Source organism: Peromyscus maniculatus, chromosome 1 (assembly GCF_049852395.1).
Source record: "Peromyscus maniculatus bairdii isolate BWxNUB_F1_BW_parent chromosome 1, HU_Pman_BW_mat_3.1, whole genome shotgun sequence".
In the NCBI taxonomy this organism is placed as follows: Eukaryota; Metazoa; Chordata; class Mammalia; order Rodentia; family Cricetidae; genus Peromyscus; species Peromyscus maniculatus.
Genome location: NC_134852.1, coordinates 38,046,742 through 38,064,161, shown reverse-complemented (window position 1 = coordinate 38,064,161; position 17,420 = coordinate 38,046,742). Strand labels below are relative to the sequence as shown.

The window sequence follows — 17,420 nt, the reverse complement described above, 5'->3', positions numbered from 1 at the left end:
GTTGTTGGTGGTGGTGGTGATGGTGGTGGTGTGTTTGTGTGTTTTAAAGAGGAGCATTGGTGATTGAACTCAGGTTTGCACACAAATGCGCTACCCACTGAACCATATCCCCAGGTTCTTATGAGAGTAACATCTGTTCATTAGTGCCATCGCTGCCTCCCTGCAGCTCTGGTTAGTATTGCCATTTAACAGCCCTGGCAACTAAGTCATACATCTAATCTTAACCAAGAAAACTCAGAGTGCCCTGTCACAGGGAAGGGGTGTTTCAGGGAGCAGATCTCAACTTGATATTCAGGCTCCTGAGCAGCAGAAAGTGGACGGTGCTAGTGAGGGCCAAGTCAGCCTCGGCCTGGAGAAAGCACGGAAGGCATGCCAGCAGAGGGGCGTTTAGCTTGAGTCCTGAAGATGAGTAAGAGTTTATCAGAAAAAGAAGGATATGGGGAAAGACATCCACTCAATCATTGGCATCTTTGGAGGACTCCAGAGAGCCCCACCCAGAACAGGGTGACACTAGGGACAGAAATGAGTCAGACCCAGTCTGGGCTCTCCAGGGGATTCACCCCATGCTGGGAGGGAGAAACAGCAAAGACCGACAAAATACAAAATACGGGTGGGGGGGATGGGTAAGAACAATGCAGCAGGTGTGAGGCCCTGGGGGTGTTAGAGGAAGGGGAAGGGGAGAGACTTGGGCTTGGTACCAGGCAAGTTGAGTCCCTGGGTTCTTGGGGTGCTTGGGACTATGGGGAAGGTTATGACAAGAGTGGGTTTGTCGGGATGGGGCCAGATTTCTCAACACCGCAGGAGAGGCTGTGAGTTTGAGGGCAGGAGCCCTGATCCCAGTCCCAGAACAGGTTTGATTTGGTGGAGAGAGCATCACTGGGAGATTCATTCATTCTCTTTCATACATTCTCTCTCTCTCTCTCTCTCTCTCTCTCTCTCTCTCTCTCTCTCTCTCTCTCTCCTCTCCTCTCCTCTCCTCTCCTCTCCCTCCCTCCCTTTCTCTTCCTTCTCCTCCCCATCTCCTCCTCCTCCTCTTCCTACAAGCCACAAAACATTCTGGACCCAGATCTCACAGCCTGAGGTCATGGGAAGTGAACCCCCACCCTCTTAAGGCTCTGACAGAACCTCTCCAAGGCCCAGCACCTCCTCCACATTTAGCCTATTCTGCTAAGCTAGGAGCCCTCATGGAGAGTCCCTCTTGCACCCACCTTCTCTCCCAGAGGACCCTGGCATCAGACCGTCCCCTCCCCCGGGGACATTTCTCAACCCTGATTAATCACAGGGGCGGCCCCGGGGAGGAGGAAGGAAGATCTCTATGGCTTACCATAAAGAAGGTCAGGCGCCCAGCCTCTGGACCTGCGCCCAGGGCCATGAAGCTGGGACTCACCTTGGTGTTGCTCTCTCTGCTGGCAGGTGAGAAGCCCAGCCCCATGCCCTCCAACCCCATGCTACCCTATGCGGTGTCCTCTGCCTCTGCACTCCCTACCTAGCATGCTGCTTCTGACCCCTGTGTCCTCCACTGCACCACAGGCCACTGTGGGGCCAACACCCGCGCCGTGGGAGCCCGGGAATGCCAGCTCCATTCTCAGCCTTGGCAGGCGGGCCTTTTCTACTTCACGCGGCAGCTCTGCGGAGCCACGCTCATCAGTGACCGATGGCTGCTCACAGCTGCCCACTGCCGCAAGCCGTGAGTGTCCAGGGCTGGCCAGGCCCAGCGGGGGCTGGGAAACAGGGGGAGGTAAAGGGCTGAGGTGGGGGTTGGGGCTCGGGGTTGGAGGCAGAAGAGGTCTGACACCAGGCCAGGGCTCTTAGGGACCTGCTCAGACACCTTATTCTAAGACTCAACAGGTAGGCTCTTCAGGGCCTTGCTGTGCAGTCCTGCCTGTCCTGGAACTTGCAATTTTGACCAGACTGGCCTGGAACACAGAGAGCCACAGACATCTGCCTCTCCGGAGTGCTGGGATGATAGGCATCCTAGCCCAACCAGGAATTCAAGATCATCCACAGTTACACAGAGAGTTCTAAGCCAGCTGGGATACATATGACTCTCTCAAGAAAGGGGCGCAGGGGTCAGGGGTGGGGGGAGTGATGGAGGGAACAGAAAAGAGAGAGGATGAAGAGAGAAGGGAAAAGAAGGAGTGATGGGAGAGGAAGGAGGGGAGGGGTGAAAGAAAGACGGATGGAGAGAGACCTAGAGAAAGACGGAAGGGAAAACTCGAGAATCCTATAGTCAGAAAGTATTAGCTGTTTCAGCCAGTGTTTGGAATAGAGAGATGAACTCTATTAGAGTGATGAACATGTAAAATCTGGTGCGTTTAGCCGGGTGGTGGTGGCGCATGCCTTTAATCTCAGCACTTGGGAGGCAGAGCCAGGCAGATCTCTGTGAGTTCGAGGCCAGCCTGGGCTACCAAGTGAGTTCCAGGAAAGGCGCAAAGCTACACAGAGAAACCCTGTCTCGAAAAACCAAAAAAAAAAAAAAAACAAACAAACAAAAAAAAAAAACCTGGTGGGTTTAATGTCCCAGAATTCCACCATTGCAGAGTCTTATGGACCAAGAGGGCTTCTCTCAGGGGCTGTTGACTGTGGCTGTTCAACGTTTTCTGAATCAAATGTTTATAATTGACTGGTGAAACCCTTGCCTTACTGTCCTAGACTTGGGAGTCTAGAATCTTTGAGCATTAGGTTTAATGCAGACAATCTTAAAATCCTGGAGTTTGTTTTTGAGACAGGGTTTCACATAGCCCAGACTGGCCTTGAACTTGCTATGTAGCCAAAGATGGCCTTAAACTCCTGTTCTTACTTCTACCTCCTGAGTGCTGGATGACAGGCATTCAACCAGGACTAAGATCTCAGATTTTGTGATGAAATAAGATGTAGAATGTTAGACGCATGAATCAATACAGTTCCCTAAGTTGAGCATCACAGAATCCAGAAGCATGGGCAATGAGGTATATTTGACTCTTAGAATTCTAGGATCCTGGTTCTGGGTGTTCTAGGGTCCTAGACCCCATGAGGTGAAAGAATTCTCTGTTCATTGCTCCTGGCCAAGGTCACCCAGGCTGTTCCAATATTCTCGCCAGGAATTTCCCAATATGCATCCCTCCAAGATTAGCGCCATCTTGTGCTGAGAGAGTGATGTGTTGATTTAGTCCCAGAAATAAGAGAATAAGGAAGGGCTGTGGGGATGCAGGAAGAGTCAAGGAGGCACCAAAGGGCTAGCTTCTGCACCCCCAGATTGTCAGAGAGGGATAGACACAGAAATAACACCTCACACTCTCCAAACCCTGAATTTTCAATCATCACCATCAAAGGTTGGAGGCTAGGGGACATGGAGGAGACCTTGGGAAGTCCCCAACTGTCCACAGCATGGACTCAGAACAGAACAAGTTTTCTAGGGCTGCAGCAGGAGAATCTAAGGTTAGATATGGAAAAGAAATGCCTGGGCAATAAAGGATATTACAGGTGGGAGTGGCGTTAAGGCCTCTTGGAAAACTTGGACTTTTTCCATGTCCCACCTCCCTCCAGACACATCTTGAAAACACTTAAAGCTACTCCCACAGAAGCCACCAGACCTGTGGGGGCAGGGGCGAGGTTGTGTTTGTGTGGTAGGTGGGATCCCCATGCATGCACAAGGTACTAGTGGACCCAGGTCACCACTGAAGCCCCAGGATAGGGAAGAAGGTGGGTGACTCCGTAAAGTAGGCTAAGAGCCTCAGAGAGGGTATATGGCTGTGGAGGGGTACTCGGTCCCTTGAGGGACTGAGCCACCTGTCCCCAGCCTGATCTCTGACCTGTCCTCAGGTACCTGTGGGTCCGGCTTGGGGAACATCACCTGTGGCAGTGGGAGGGCTCTGAGAAGCTGCTTCTGGCCAGAGACTTCTTCCCCCATCCCGGGTTCAATTCGGATCTCTCTGCCAATGACCACAATGATGACATCATGCTGATCCGGCTACCCAGGAAGGTCCAGATGAGTGCAGCTGTGCAGCCCCTCAACCTCAGCCGGAGCCTGCCGACCGTGGGCTCCCAGTGCCTTATCTCTGGCTGGGGCAGCGTGTCCAGCTCCAAACGTATGGACATGCCCTTGAGCCTGTGCATTTCTTATCATCTCCCCTCTCTGCTCCTCTTCTCCCTCCACCTCTTCCTCCATCTTCTCTTCTTCCCCTGCCCCTTTCTTCTCCTTCTTCCTCCATCTCTCCCCTCCTTCCTCTTCCTCGTTCCTCCTCTTCTACTCTTTCTCCTTTTCTTCTTTCTCTTCCCCCTCTTCCTTCTCCTTTCCTCCTTTTCTTCTTCCTCCTTTCTTCCTTCTCCTTTTCTTCTCCTCTTCATCCCATCCTCCTCCTCCTTTTTTCCCTCCCAGCCTCACCCCTGGGATGTGTTAGCTCCCAGCCTAGCCTCAGATTCAGTGAGAGACCTTGTCTCAAGGTAATAATACAGGTCCTCCTTTGGCCTCTGTATATTCATACACAGTTGTGTATACCCACACGTGTGCATATAACACATACAAACACACAGAAAATCCAGGGCAGGGTATGGTGGTGCAAATCTTTAATCCCAGGATGTGGGAAGCAGAGGCGAGCAGATCTCTAGGAATTTGAAGCCAGCTTGGTCTGCATAGAAAGTTCTAGCTAAGGCTTCATATTGAGATTTTTGTCTCAAAAAACAAACAAAAAAATTATAAATAAACAAGTAATAAAATTCAAAGAATGGGCAAAAGGGTGTTCACATTCTCAAAGTAGCACCCACTTGGCAGGATCAATAATACAGGCTACCCCTCGGAACATTAGTAGAGGCTGCACCCCAGGGACTCTGTCTGCAAGAAATCAAGTACTACACTGTGCTGTCCACTTCCTGTTAACATCTCTGGACTCTTTTCTCTGCGTGTCTGCCTTGCCATTTGCCTCTGACAGTGGTTTTCCCCTCAGGGGTGTCCATCTCCCTCACTGGTCTCTATTCATCCCTGTGAGTTATACACACACATCTTCCCTCTTTTTCCCTCTCCCTTTTGGTCTTTCCCCCTCTTAGACAGCTGTTCTTCTGCAGCCTTGTGATTATCTAGGTTGACATCTCTTACCTCCATCTTTGAGTCTTGGCCCTGTGGCTCTGCAGGAGTCCTGGGGGAGGAAGGGCTGCAGGGGAGGATCTGCAGGGTGCTGTCTGGGATTCTGGAAACATCCTCCATCCTCTACCTTCTTCCCCAACAGTACAGTACCCAATGACACTGCAGTGCGCCAACATCAGCATCCTGGACAACAAGCTCTGTCACTGGGCGTACCCAGGCCACATCTCTGAGAAGATGCTGTGTGCTGGCCTGTGGGAGGGCGGCCGAGGCTCCTGCCAGGTGAACTACCCCCTGCAGGGAGATGGAAGCCTTTTTCTAAACCTTAGGGCAGGAGATGGCTGGAACCACAGACTCCAGGACCTAGGGAAGAAGGGTCCTGGGGATCTAGGCTGATTCTGGGATCTAGGGATTCTGGGAGCCCAGGATGCTACATGGTGGGGTGAGGATGAGATGTGTGAGCTTTTATTCCTGGGTCTGAGGGAGGAGAGACTAAACCAGGCCTCCTGGGTGCTGAATGGCAGGAAACAGGAGGCTTTCTCAGAAGGGAGCTTCGATTCTCATGAACAGATCCAGCTAACAGCTCTGCTCTTCATGTATAGGGTGACTCTGGGGGACCCTTGGTGTGCAACGGAACCCTGGCAGGTATAGTGTCTGGGGGAGCTGAGCCTTGTTCCAGACCCCAGAGACCCGCTGTCTACACAAGCGTATTCCACTACCGGGACTGGGTTCAAAAAACCATTGAAGAAAACTGAGTCCATGTTAAGGACAGACTGGAGAGGAAGATGGATAAAGGACGGGAAGATACTGTAGGGCTCCACAGCTCCAGCTTCTCTGCCCTAGACCTCCAACCTTCATGTCACAGCACATGACCATGAAACTCTGCCGCCTCAGGCTCTGCCCCTCTGACGCCACTCCTTAGGCTCCGCCCCAAGACTCCACCCCCTTAGGTCATCTGACCTCTTGGGTTCTGCTCCCAGGCAAAGCAATTATAAGACCACGCCCCCTCAGAACCCAACAGAGACACGCCTCCTTTGTTTTTGACCCAGACAACATGACTTTAATCACCACTCTCTGGAGTAGCCCAACCCTCAAGATCACCTCCAAGAAATATCTTTTACTAAATAGCTGAATCTCTCCAAATTTTACCGTGTGGGATTTCTTCTCTGGACTCCACTCCGCGTGGCCTCACCTCCGCTGCTGTCAGGCCTGCGTTAACTCTTCCCACATGGACTTCAGACGATTTTGGGTTCTGCCCAAGCTGTGTCGTGGGTTTGATTCTTGAGAGAGGATGATGGGGGCATTGATCTCTCCAGAGCCACTAGATGAATCAGAATAAACCATAGGGGCAGTGACTTCCTACCGTCTGTGATGTGGGATGAAGGGTGCTCACAGGTGGGAAAGAAAGGGCAAATGAGGGGACGACACCAGCCGAACCCTTGCGCTAACCCTAACAACAAGCCTATTGCAGCACATTAGGACTCCAGCCAAGGCTGGTCCCGCCGCCCCAGGGGGGAGGGGAAATCAGGTCACAGCGCCACCCGAACCTGCCTACCCAGATGTCCCGGGCCGGCTGCTGACCCACCCTCAAAAGTGCCCAAGCAGAACACACGCCTTCCCTACCTTCCACAGAGCACAGCTCCGACAGAAGACAGTCAGTCCCCTGCTCCCTCTGACCCTGGAGAACACCCCAGGCCTCCTCCTTCAGATTCAGCCTCCACCCTAAGACTCACCTTAGCTCTCCTTCCTCAGATCCAAGGGTTCAGACGAGGTATTCAAATCCCAGCTCGCTTCCCTCGGACTCGGGGATTCAGGCTCCACCTTCCTCCCTCACACTCGGGTCCAAGCTGCAGTTCGCCTCTCTCAGACCCAGATATCCAAATACCAGCCCTCTTCCCTTCGACCCAAAGGTGCAGACCCAGCCCTCCTCCCTCAGACTCGGGGATCCAGATCCTAGCCTCCTCCCTCAGATCCACGAGACCAGATTCCAGCTGCTTCCCTCCCTCTGACCCAGCTCTTCCCGTTCTAGGCCGGGGGTCGGTGCATAGCCCCTCCAGTCCTCACCTCGGCTTCCGAGACTCCAGCCCCTCCTCCTAAAGTCGCTCAGCCCCCGCCCCTCCTCGCGCGCTGGCGGGCTCAGCCGCACCGCGGCCAGGTGCGGGCAGGAGGCGGAGCCATGGGCAGGGCTTCCTAGTTAAAAGGCTGAAAAATCGTGTACCCAACACACCGAAGGAAGTCCGGGGGCCTCTTCCACCGAGTCCGAGTGACCCCTCCCCCTGCATTCTGGAAGGTGAGGCGCAGAGGTCCCTAGACACGGATCTCAGGCGCAGGGATCTCCCCCTCCCCTGAGCCCAGAACCCCCAAGCCACACATCCTTTCCCTCAGGATCTTCAAGCGGGCCTTCTACTTCCCTCCACCCCAAAAGGTTGGAGTCACAGCCTCAGATCTTCCTCCCCCGTCCCACGAGTGAGCCCCAGATCATCCTTCCTTTAGAGTGTCGGGATCCCTACCAACAAGCTGTCCCACTCGCGAAATTCCGGGATCTAGAGCTCTGCCCCAGCTTCCTCAGACCCCCAACTCCATCCTCCGGAAACACCTCCTCTCCTAGTTCCCAAAACAAGATCTCAGGCTCCTCCCTCGGACGTCCTCTCAGCTCCACCCTCTTCCTCAGAGGCCACCATGGGACGCCCCCCACCCTGTGCCACCCAGACGTGGATCCTTCTGTTTCTGCTGATGGGAGCGTGGGCAGGTGAGGTGGATAGGTGCTATCACCCAGGGCCTTCAGTAGGGTGGGGGTTACCGGGCTCTGAGCGAGCTTCTGCTGACATAGGGTGCATGTGGTGGTCTTGGGGACCGAGGGGCTTTCTCAGAAGTGGTCAGAGGTAGCAACATATGGTGGTAGTGGGTTGAGTTTCCCTTTAGATGCGTGGCTGCAGAAGGGACTCTTGTTGCCTGCCAGACAAGGAATGAAATTTGAGTGTGGGCATATAAAGACCCATCTAGATGTATGTGGAAGCATGCTGGGGGCTGTGCTTAGTGCTGATGAGTCTCAGGTCTCAATGAGTTTATAGGTGTGGCCATGTGGCCGTGTTCTGATGGATGCCAGGACCTCATCTGTTGAAGTCATAAGAGATGACATGCAGAGGAACTGGCCTGTGTGTCCATTTGAACCCACAGTGGCTTTCCTGGCCCTGGCTCTGCCCCGGAGGGTGGCGACCCACCCTTCTCCCTCCTGATGCAGGACTCACCAGAGCTCAGGGATCCAAGGTCCTGGAGGGTCAGGAGTGTGCACCCCACTCCCAGCCTTGGCAGACAGCCTTGTTCCAGGGCCCGAGACTGGTCTGCGGGGGTGTCCTGGTAGGAGACAACTGGGTCCTCACTGCAGCCCACTGCAAAAAACAGTGAGTGGAGGGCTGGGCACAGATGGGTGCGACTCAAGGGAAGAGGGTGAGGGCTCCGTTTGAGGAGGAGAAGTTAGCTCCCTGGGTCTGAGGGAGGAGGGCGAGGGAGGGGTAGGGAGGACCACTGAATCTGACAGGCTGGACTCCTGGGCTTGATAGAAGAGTTTTGGGTTCTGAAGGAGAAGGGTTGAGGAGAATGCCTACAACCTCCAACTCCTGCCCGGGTTCCAACCTCCACCCGCCAACCCCTCTGTGCAGGAAGTACTCAGTGCGCCTGGGAGATCACAGCCTGCAGAGTAGAGATGAGCCAGAACAGGAGATCCAGGTGGCTCAGTCTATCCAGCATCCTTGCTACAACAGTAGCAACCCAGAGGATCACAGTCACGACGTAATGCTCGTTCGAATGCGCCGTTCAGCAAAACTCGGGAACAAAGTAAAGGCCATCAACCTGACCAATGAGTGTCCCAGAGTTGGCCAGAAGTGCACCATATCAGGCTGGGGCACTGTCACCAGTCCTCGAGGTAATAAGCTGGGTACTTACAGAGAGGGTGAAGAGACGGCGGCAGGCAGCCCCTCGGACGCCACTGCAGATCTTATTTCTAAACACACCTTGACCTACACACATCCTAAGAGTAGATAACGAAAGAGAAAAGTGACCACAACATCAAGTTTTATGAAGAAGGGGAGAGAATACTGGGGCGGGGGCGGGGAGGGGGTGGGAAGGACTGTAAGTAAATTATTTGCTGAGCAAGGGTGAGAACCCAAGTTCAGATTCCCAGCACCCACATTAAAGCAAGTGTGGCACCATGCACTAGTGCTGGGAGGTGGAGATAGGTGGATCCCAGGGTTCATTAGCAAACCAGTATAGCCTAAGGGGTGAGATCTAGGTTCAGTGAGAGACCCTGTCTCAATACAAATATGTGGTGAAGTGTAGGTACTGTTTGGTTTTTTAAATCATATGTATTTATTTATGTGTTTGGATATGAGCATGTGCACATGTATGCACTCCCAGCACGCATGCTAAGGTCAGAGGGCAGTCGGTAGGAATCACTCATTTCCTTCCACTCTGTGGGTACTGGGGGCAGAACTCAGGTTGTGAGGTTTGACAGCAAGCACCTTCGCCTGCTGAGCCACCTCGCCAGACCATGGTGTGCTCTCGTGATCACAGCACTGCGGAGCTAGATAGACAGATGGGTCATCCCGGGAACTCTCTGGCCAGGCTGAATTGATGGCTCAAAAAACAAGGTGGAATCCATCTTAAGGATCAACACCATCGGTTAACTGCTGAACACACAAACTCTCTCTCTCTCTCTCTCTCTCTCTCTCTCTCTCTCTCTCTCTCTCTCTTTCTCATTAACCTGGGGCCCACAATAGAAATCTTGAATGCTAGATAATGGGAAAGGGATTAAACAGATTGTTAATGTTAAGTAGAATTCAAAGAAAGAAAAAGAAAAAAAATGTTTCCTTCATGTTGTACACACTTCCATTGTATAGAGCGTTATATAAACTTTCTAGCAGACTCAGGCATAAGCTCCAACCTGACCCTATTCTTCTTTCCTGTTCCCTTTCCTGTTTCCCATTCCCATTCCCCTTCATCATCACCCAGCCTCCGTGTTCCAATGGGGTCCAAACTCCCTTCTTACTCATGAGTCAAACACCAGTCTCTTCGGGACTTTGGCATATCTAGAATGTTCCTCAGCTTATAACTTCACAGTGGGAACAAGCGAGGCTTAGCTCAGAGAGACAATGGGGCCCTCCAGGAATTGGCCTTGCTGGCAATCAGGTCCCTACATGTCTGACTTCTACAAGACAGTGTGGCTTGAAAATGTATGCTGAGGAATGGGGTGGATTTTTCCATCAGCCCTGGGGGGGCCACTTCCCATCCCCAGCCTCACTTTCCCCAGTATGTCTAGGGAGTCAACATTCAATTGTCAGTAAGCTCTCTGAGGGTTCTGTTTTCTTTAGTTTTGTTACGTTTTATCTATTGTGCGTGTGCATGTGTGTGCTCCACAATGTACAGGTGAAATAGGGGACAACCTGTGGGAGTTCTCTCCTTCCACCATGGTGTTCCAAGGAAAGTCAGGTTGTCAGGCTTGAGGCTTGACTCTGTGAGCTATCTTTCCCAAACTCATCTGGGTTTTTGTTTTGTTTTGTTTTTATTTAATGTGTATGAGTGTTTGCCTTGGATGCCTGTGAACCCCATGCATGCAGTGCCTGCAGAGGCCAGAGAAGTCCTGGAACTGGAGTTATAGATGGTTTAAAACCACCATGTGGGTGCTCCTAACCACTGAGCATCTCTCCAGACCCCAATCTGGTTTGTTTTGTTTTGTTTTTTTTTTTTTTTTGGTTTTTCGAGACAGGGTTTCTCTGTGTAGCTTTGCGCCTTTCCTGACACTCACTTGGTAGTCCAGGCTGGCCTCGAACTCACAGAGATCCGCCTACCTCTGCCTCCCAAGTGCTGGGATTAAAGGCGTGCGCCACCACCGCCCGGCGTTTTGTTTTGTTTTAAAACAGGGTCGCTCTATTATGTAGCTCTGGCTGTCCTGGAACTATGTAGACAAGGTGGCCTTGAACTCCCAGGGATTCACCTGCCTCTGCTTCCCAAGTTCAGGTATTAAAGGTGTCTGCCACCACTCCCGGCCCTGTCTGTTCTCTGATAGTGTGTTCTTGGTGCTTGGAAGTTCCCTGGGACTCTGGAAATGCTTGGTAAACTTTCCTGAATGGATAACTGAGTGACAAAATGAATGAATGCATCCTGATCCCTTCAAAGAACTTTTGTGAGGGTTACATAAGACTGTGAGCAGAGAGACTCTGGATCTTTTCCCTGCCTTCTCCTTAAAAGGGATTAATAGCAAGTTAATTGTAATTTCAGTCATTAATTTTTTTTTGTCAATATTAGAGATTGAACTTAGGGCTTGCACTTGTTAGGCAGGGGCTCTACCACTGAGCCACATCCCAGCCCCTCACTGGGGGATTCTAGGCAGGGGCTCTACCACTGACCCACACCCCACCCCTCACTGGGACATTCTAGGCAGGGGCTCTACCACTGAGCCACACCCCCAGCCCCTCCCTGGGGGATTCTAGGCAGGTACTCTACCACTGAGCCACACCCCCAGCCCCTCACTGGGGGATTCTAGGCAGGAGCTCTACCACTGAGCCACACCCCCAGCCCCTCACTGGGGGATTCTAAGCAGGGGCTCTACGTATCCACTGTCAGTCATTAACATGTATTAAACACCCAGGATGCCCAAGATACTGAGGTCAACCCCTGCACAACCGTAAGTCATGAGCAAACTAGGAAGTCTCTTTTCTTCTGGAGCTCATCCTAGTTGGGGGATAGACAATAAACAAACACATGTAACCAAGTATCCGAGGCAAGTGCTATGGTGGAAAGTTGTGAGGAGTGAAAGGATGGAAAATTCCTAGAGGTAGCACAGAACTATCCTGCCAGGTACTCAGACGGCTGAGGCAGGAGGATTTCAAGGTCAATGTCAGTCTAAGCAGTTTAATGAGAGTCATAAAATAAAAATAAAATAAAAAGTGTGATGTGACATGCATACTTGTCACCCCAATACTTGTATGATGAAGGCTGGAGAATCAGGAGTTCAAGGTCACTCAGCTACACAGAGAGTTGGGAGCCAACCTTGGCTACAGGAGACTGCCCTCAAAAGAAACAAAATTGCTGGGCGGTGGTGGCGCACACCTTTAATCTCAGCACTTGGGAGGCAGAGGCAGACGGATCTCTGTGAGTTCAAGGCCAGCCTGGGCTACCAAGTGAGTTCCAGGAAAGGCGCAAAGCTACATAGAGAAACCCTGTGTCGAAAAACCAAAAAAAAGAAACAAAATTAAGGAAAAAGAGGATTGGAATGTAGCTCAGTGATACAGTGTCTGCCTAGCATGTATGAGGGCTTGAATTCAGCTCACTCTCTCGCTCTCTCCCTCTTCCTCTCCCTCTCTCCCTCTCTCTGCCCCCCCCCATACACAATCACAAGTGTGGACAGACAGGTGTACTTAGAGTGGTCAGGAAGGGCTTCTAGGAGGAGATGGTGTTTGGGGAGAGTGGTAGAATATAGACAGACGAAATTAAGGATCTAGTGGCCTAGTGACAAGAAGGTTGTGGGGAGGACCAGACCTGTCCCCCTCCATCACCTGCTCCTAGATTTAAAGACGACTAAAAGCCAGAAAGGTAAGACTCCTGTCTAGACAGAGAGAGGCCCTGGTGTGTGACATCGTGGGCCCTGTGGGAGGTCTAGTACACATGGGATGGATCGGAAAGGTGCTGTCTTTTTTCACCTCTTCCTCCTCAGAGAACTTTCCAGACACTCTCAACTGTGCACAAGTGGAAATCTTTTCCCAGAACAAGTGTGAGAGGGCCTACCCGGGGAAGGTCAACGAAGGCATGGTCTGTGCCGGCAGCAGCAATGGAGCCGACACCTGCCAGGTGAGTGACCTCTGAAGTGAGTGACCGTCCAGTTTGGTGTAGATGGGGATGACCTGAAAGAGTTAGTACACAGAGAAGCTGTGCCATCCTGGCAGAGTTCAGAGAAAGCTAGCTGCTCCCAGAAGGCCACACAGCGTGGGTGGGGCTCAGGAGCCTTGCTGGTCACCGTCTTTTTATTGTCAGTCTTTGTCTGCACACTAAGCTGGAGAGAGGTGGCGGGTACGGAGGACAATCCGAAACTAAGGATTAAGCAATGCTTCTCTCCCAATGGTGGGTCTCTGCACTGCTGTGGCTCCTGCCACTGGGTTCCCAAGGTTCTGTCATTGCATCCTTGGGGACCAACATTGCCTTTCCAGTTGGCCTGGGAGTGGGATTAGAGACTTCCAAGCCCCTCAGTGACCTCCCATCCCGCCTTCATGGGATTTGTTTCCCACAGATATAATGTTCTCTTTCCTGTCAACTGGCTTTGACCCTTTCATGGAAGCTCCACTCCCATCACTAGTGATTAGACCCCAAAGGCAGATCTTTCTTCTTCGTTGGCCAAGGACGCTGTTGTTTCCATCACTGAAAGTCCAGTGTCTTAGAGACCACGATCAGTTCCACAAAGATTCCCACCACGGCCCTTAGGGACTGGGTCTGTGCCTGAGGGAGATATTTTTTCCTCTGTCTCTGTGAGGACCCTGCTCTTTCTTCTCTGCTCCCCAACTAGAGATTTTAGCTGAGTCCCCTTTGTTGAAAGCCTGGTGTCTTCTCAATAAATTAGACTTGGGACACTTGACTCTCTTCCCTCATTGGTCAAGAATTTGACCATCATCCTTAGAACACTTCTCTGCATTGGAAACTCTGGGCCACCACATCTTATTCCCAATTGCTATAAGATGCCAACCATTCCACCATGCTGAAGAATTAGTTATAGGGCCAAGAAATGTGGCTCTTGGGAGAGTGTTTGCCTACCACACACAAAACCCTGGGTTCCACCCCCAGCACTGCAGAAACTGGGTGCGGTGATGCATGCCTGCCATTCCAGTACTTGGGAGGTGGAGGCAGGAGAATCAGAAATTCAGGGTCAATCTCAGCTACATAGGGGATTTGAGGCACCTGGGCTACAGGAGACTATATCTCAAAAATTAAATGTTGAGGGGTTCAATGCAAGATAGTTCAGCAGATAAAGACACTTGATAGTCAAGCCCAACAACCTGCATTTGATCCCCAGAACCCTCCTAATAGAAGGAGAGAACTGACTCCTGCAGGCTGACCTCTGGTCTCCATGTGCCACACTAGATAATAAAATGTAATCCAAAATTTGAAATACTGGGTGCAGAAGGGAAAGAGATGTGGGCATTCTAAGGCAAATACAACTCTGCCCTTGTTCAGGGTGACTCAGGAGGTCCTCTGGTGTGCAACGGAATGCTCCAGGGCATCACGTCCTGGGGCTCAGACCCCTGTGGGAAACCTGATAAACCCGGTGTCTACACCAACATCTGCCGCTACATTGACTGGATCACGAAGACCATGAACATCAGGGACTGATCCTGGTGATGGAGGTGTCAATAAACATCGCCTGTGGCTGACTCCTCGACTGTATTTGGCCTGTGTTCAGGGAGGAGGGGTCGAGGAGGGGAAAGGGCTACAGCTTGCTAACAGACTTGGTGGGGAGGGACTAGGTCCCTGTGGCTCCTGTGCTCATCACACTGCCTGAGCGACTATACAAGGCCCTGGGGGATTGGGGCATGGTAGTGTGTCTGTCATCCAAGCACTCAGGAGCTTGAGGCTGGAAGATAGAGAGTTTAAGGCCAGCCTCAGCAACATAGTGAGTTCAGAGCCAGCCTGGGCATATGAGACCTTGCCTTAAGAAGGAGGAGGAAAAAGAGGAGGAGGAGGAGGAGGAGGAGGAGGAGGAGGAGGAGGAGGAGGAGGAGGAGGAGGAGGAGGAGGAAACAACTTTGGTTATTGGGAGAGTGGCTTCAAAGGATCAAAAATTTATAAGAATTTTCAAATATCCAGGGTTCTGGTCTATGAAAGAAAAAGGTGTTTTATTTTTTTCCTTTCCCACTTCCTTATGAGACAGGGTTTCATTTTCAGGACAGACTGGCCTCAGCCTCCTGAGTGCTGCAATAATGGAGAATACCATCACACTTAGATTCTCTATTATGTTTTTCATGCTTTAAAAGTTGATGCTAGGGGTTGAGCTCCAGTCTTTTCCCATGTCAGGCAAGTACTTTACCTTGAAATTGTGTCTCCAGCCCTTCACTGAGGAGTCGAAACAGAAGCTCTGCCACTGAGTCACACTGCCCTAGCCCCTCACTGCGGGATTTTAGGTAGCCCCACTGCTGAGATACATCCGCAGCCCTTTTTAATGTTTACAAACTTATTTATCATTGTCTGCATGCTATGTGTGTGTGCAGCGTACATGTGGAGGCCAGAGGACCACTTCATGAAGTTGTCTCTCTCCTCCCCGCCTTTACATAGGTTCTAGGAATCAAATTCAGGAGGTCAGGCTTGTGTGTTGAGCACTTCTACCTGCTGAGCCATCTTGTCAACCCCACAGGATGCTTTTTAATACTTTGTGCTCTCAGATAGTCCTCACTAGGCTGTCCAGATTGACTGGAACCTTAAACTCTGCAGCCACCGCAGGCCTTAAATGTACAATCCTGCTGCTTCAGCTCCTCCACACCTGGAATATTAGGTCTTCAACACCAGGACTGGCTGTGTTTTTTTGTTCATTCGTTTGTTGAGAGGGTCTCGCAAAGCCTAGATTGGTCTCAGTTTTGAGTGCGATATGTAACCAAGGATGGCCTTGAACTCCTGATTTTTCTGCTTCCACTTCCTAAATGATGGGATGCCATCATACCTGGCTATAAACTTCAGGTTTAATATGACATTTTAATATAATTTTAAAATATTTTTTTATTTTTATATGTATGGGTATTTTGCCTGCATATATATGTATTTATATGTATCACATGTATACATTGGCCACGGTGGCCAGAAAGAGGGCATTGGATCCCTGGAACTGGAGTTACAGATGGTTGTGAGCTTCCATGTGGGTGCTGGGAACCAAATTTGGGTTCTCTGAGAGAGCAGTGCGCTGCTCTTACCCACTGAGCTAGCCCTCCTACCGTGGGATGTCTTTCTGGATGCTGTGAATATGTTGCTCTGATTGGTTGATAAATAAATCTGCATTGGCCTATGGCAAGGCAGCTTAGTGGCAGGCCGGAAATCTAAGCAGGTGTAAGGAGAGAAGAAAGAAGAGAAGAGAGATGCCAGCAGACCAGTAATGTCACTGCCACGTGGCAACTTACAGATTAATAGAAATGGGATAAGTTATAAGAGCTGGTTAGCAAGAAGCCTGCCATAGGCCATGCAATTGGTAATTAGTATTAAGCCTTTGACTGATTTTTGTATAAGCGGCTGAGGGACTGTGGGGCTGGGTGAGACCCGAGGAACATGGGACCGTGAGGCTGGGTGGGACCAGAGAAACATTTCAGCTACACTCTCCAGCCTCTCAATATAATATTTTTAACATTATACCTTAAGGTTATTCTCTGAGTACCTATGGGTACAATAGTACTGGCATGAATGTTATGGGGGTAACTAATGGCTTTATGATTGCATTTAAGGCCTGCTCCATAGGAGGAAGTGTGTGCCTAGAACTGTAAATCTAGCCAAGAACTCAGGAATTAAAAATAAATAATACTCATCATTTTAAATATTTATCTTATTTGTATTTATGCATATGTTTCTATGTGTATATGTGACGAGTGTATACAGCTGTCTGAGGAGGCTGGCGCTTTGGGCACACAGATGGTTGTGAGCCACCATGTAGTTTCTGAAAACAGAGCCTGCATCCTCCATAAAAGCAGAACATTCTCTCTCTCTCTCTCTCTCTCTCTCTCTCTCTCTCTCTCTCTCTCTCTCTCCACGTGTGTGTTTGTGTGTGTGTTTCTCTCTGTGTCTGTCTGTCTCTTAACATGTCTGAGTGTTTGCCTCCATATATGTCTGTGCACCACATGCATGCCTGATGCCTAAGGATGCCAAAAGGGGCCACCAGATCCTCTGGAACTGGAGTTAAAGATGGTTCTGGTGAGCGGCCATGGAGGTGCTGGGATTTGAACTCAGGTCCCGTGGAAGAGCATTAACTGTTCTTAATGACTCTCCAACACCAGGAATTCACGAATTTTGTTTCTGGGTGTTTTGTTTGTTTTGGGTTAGGGTTTTGGGTTTTGTTTTAAATAAAGAGAATCATTGGTCCTTCTCATCTTTTCTCCTTCACGTCGTAGATTACTGAATGGCTAATAATTTCACTGTGCGTTGTTCAAGAGACAAATCCTAACCAGCCAGTGGCTGTTTTGTGTCATGTGGTGTGAAACAGGTTGGGTTGTTTGAGGATATTCTACACACGCTGTGTGGGTGTATCAGGAACCTTGCATAATTATATTCCAACTCTGGTCCAGCTTGAAGGAGAACTTTGCCCCAGGATCCATCACTATTGTTGGCTTGGCTTGAGTCCTTATCTATCCCA

The 17,420-nt window shown here is 50.7% G+C and overlaps 2 protein-coding genes across 4 annotated transcripts; both read left to right on the top strand.

The window, feature by feature from the left end:
* The first annotated feature begins 1,107 nt into the window (after window positions 1-1,107).
* On the top strand, window positions 1,108-5,811 carry Klk9 (kallikrein related peptidase 9). Its single transcript, XM_006986169.4, has 5 exons — window positions 1,108-1,413; window positions 1,531-1,687; window positions 3,802-4,067; window positions 5,202-5,338; window positions 5,659-5,811. Exons 1-5 carry the CDS (start codon window positions 1,185-1,187, stop codon window positions 5,809-5,811), a joined length of 942 nt encoding a protein of 313 aa, XP_006986231.2. The 5' UTR covers window positions 1,108-1,184.
* A 1,401-nt stretch (window positions 5,812-7,212) lies between these two features.
* Klk8 (kallikrein related peptidase 8) lies at window positions 7,213-14,469 on the top strand. 3 transcript variants are annotated; one of them, XM_076576579.1, is made up of 6 exons: window positions 7,213-7,346; window positions 7,665-7,805; window positions 8,298-8,457; window positions 8,716-8,978; window positions 12,765-12,898; window positions 14,273-14,469. In XM_076576579.1, the coding sequence occupies exons 2-6, from the start codon at window positions 7,736-7,738 to the stop codon at window positions 14,426-14,428; spliced, it is 783 nt and encodes a 260-aa protein (XP_076432694.1). In that variant the 5' UTR covers window positions 7,213-7,346; window positions 7,665-7,735; the 3' UTR covers window positions 14,429-14,469. The 3 variants fall into 3 exon arrangements, with proteins under 3 accessions (XP_076432694.1, XP_006986230.1, XP_076432699.1); XM_006986168.3 differs by having other exon boundaries at window positions 7,232-7,346; window positions 7,728-7,805; XM_076576584.1 differs by lacking the exon at window positions 7,213-7,346 and adding an exon at window positions 7,368-7,481 and having other exon boundaries at window positions 7,728-7,805.
* Window positions 14,470-17,420: the final 2,951 nt, after the last annotated feature.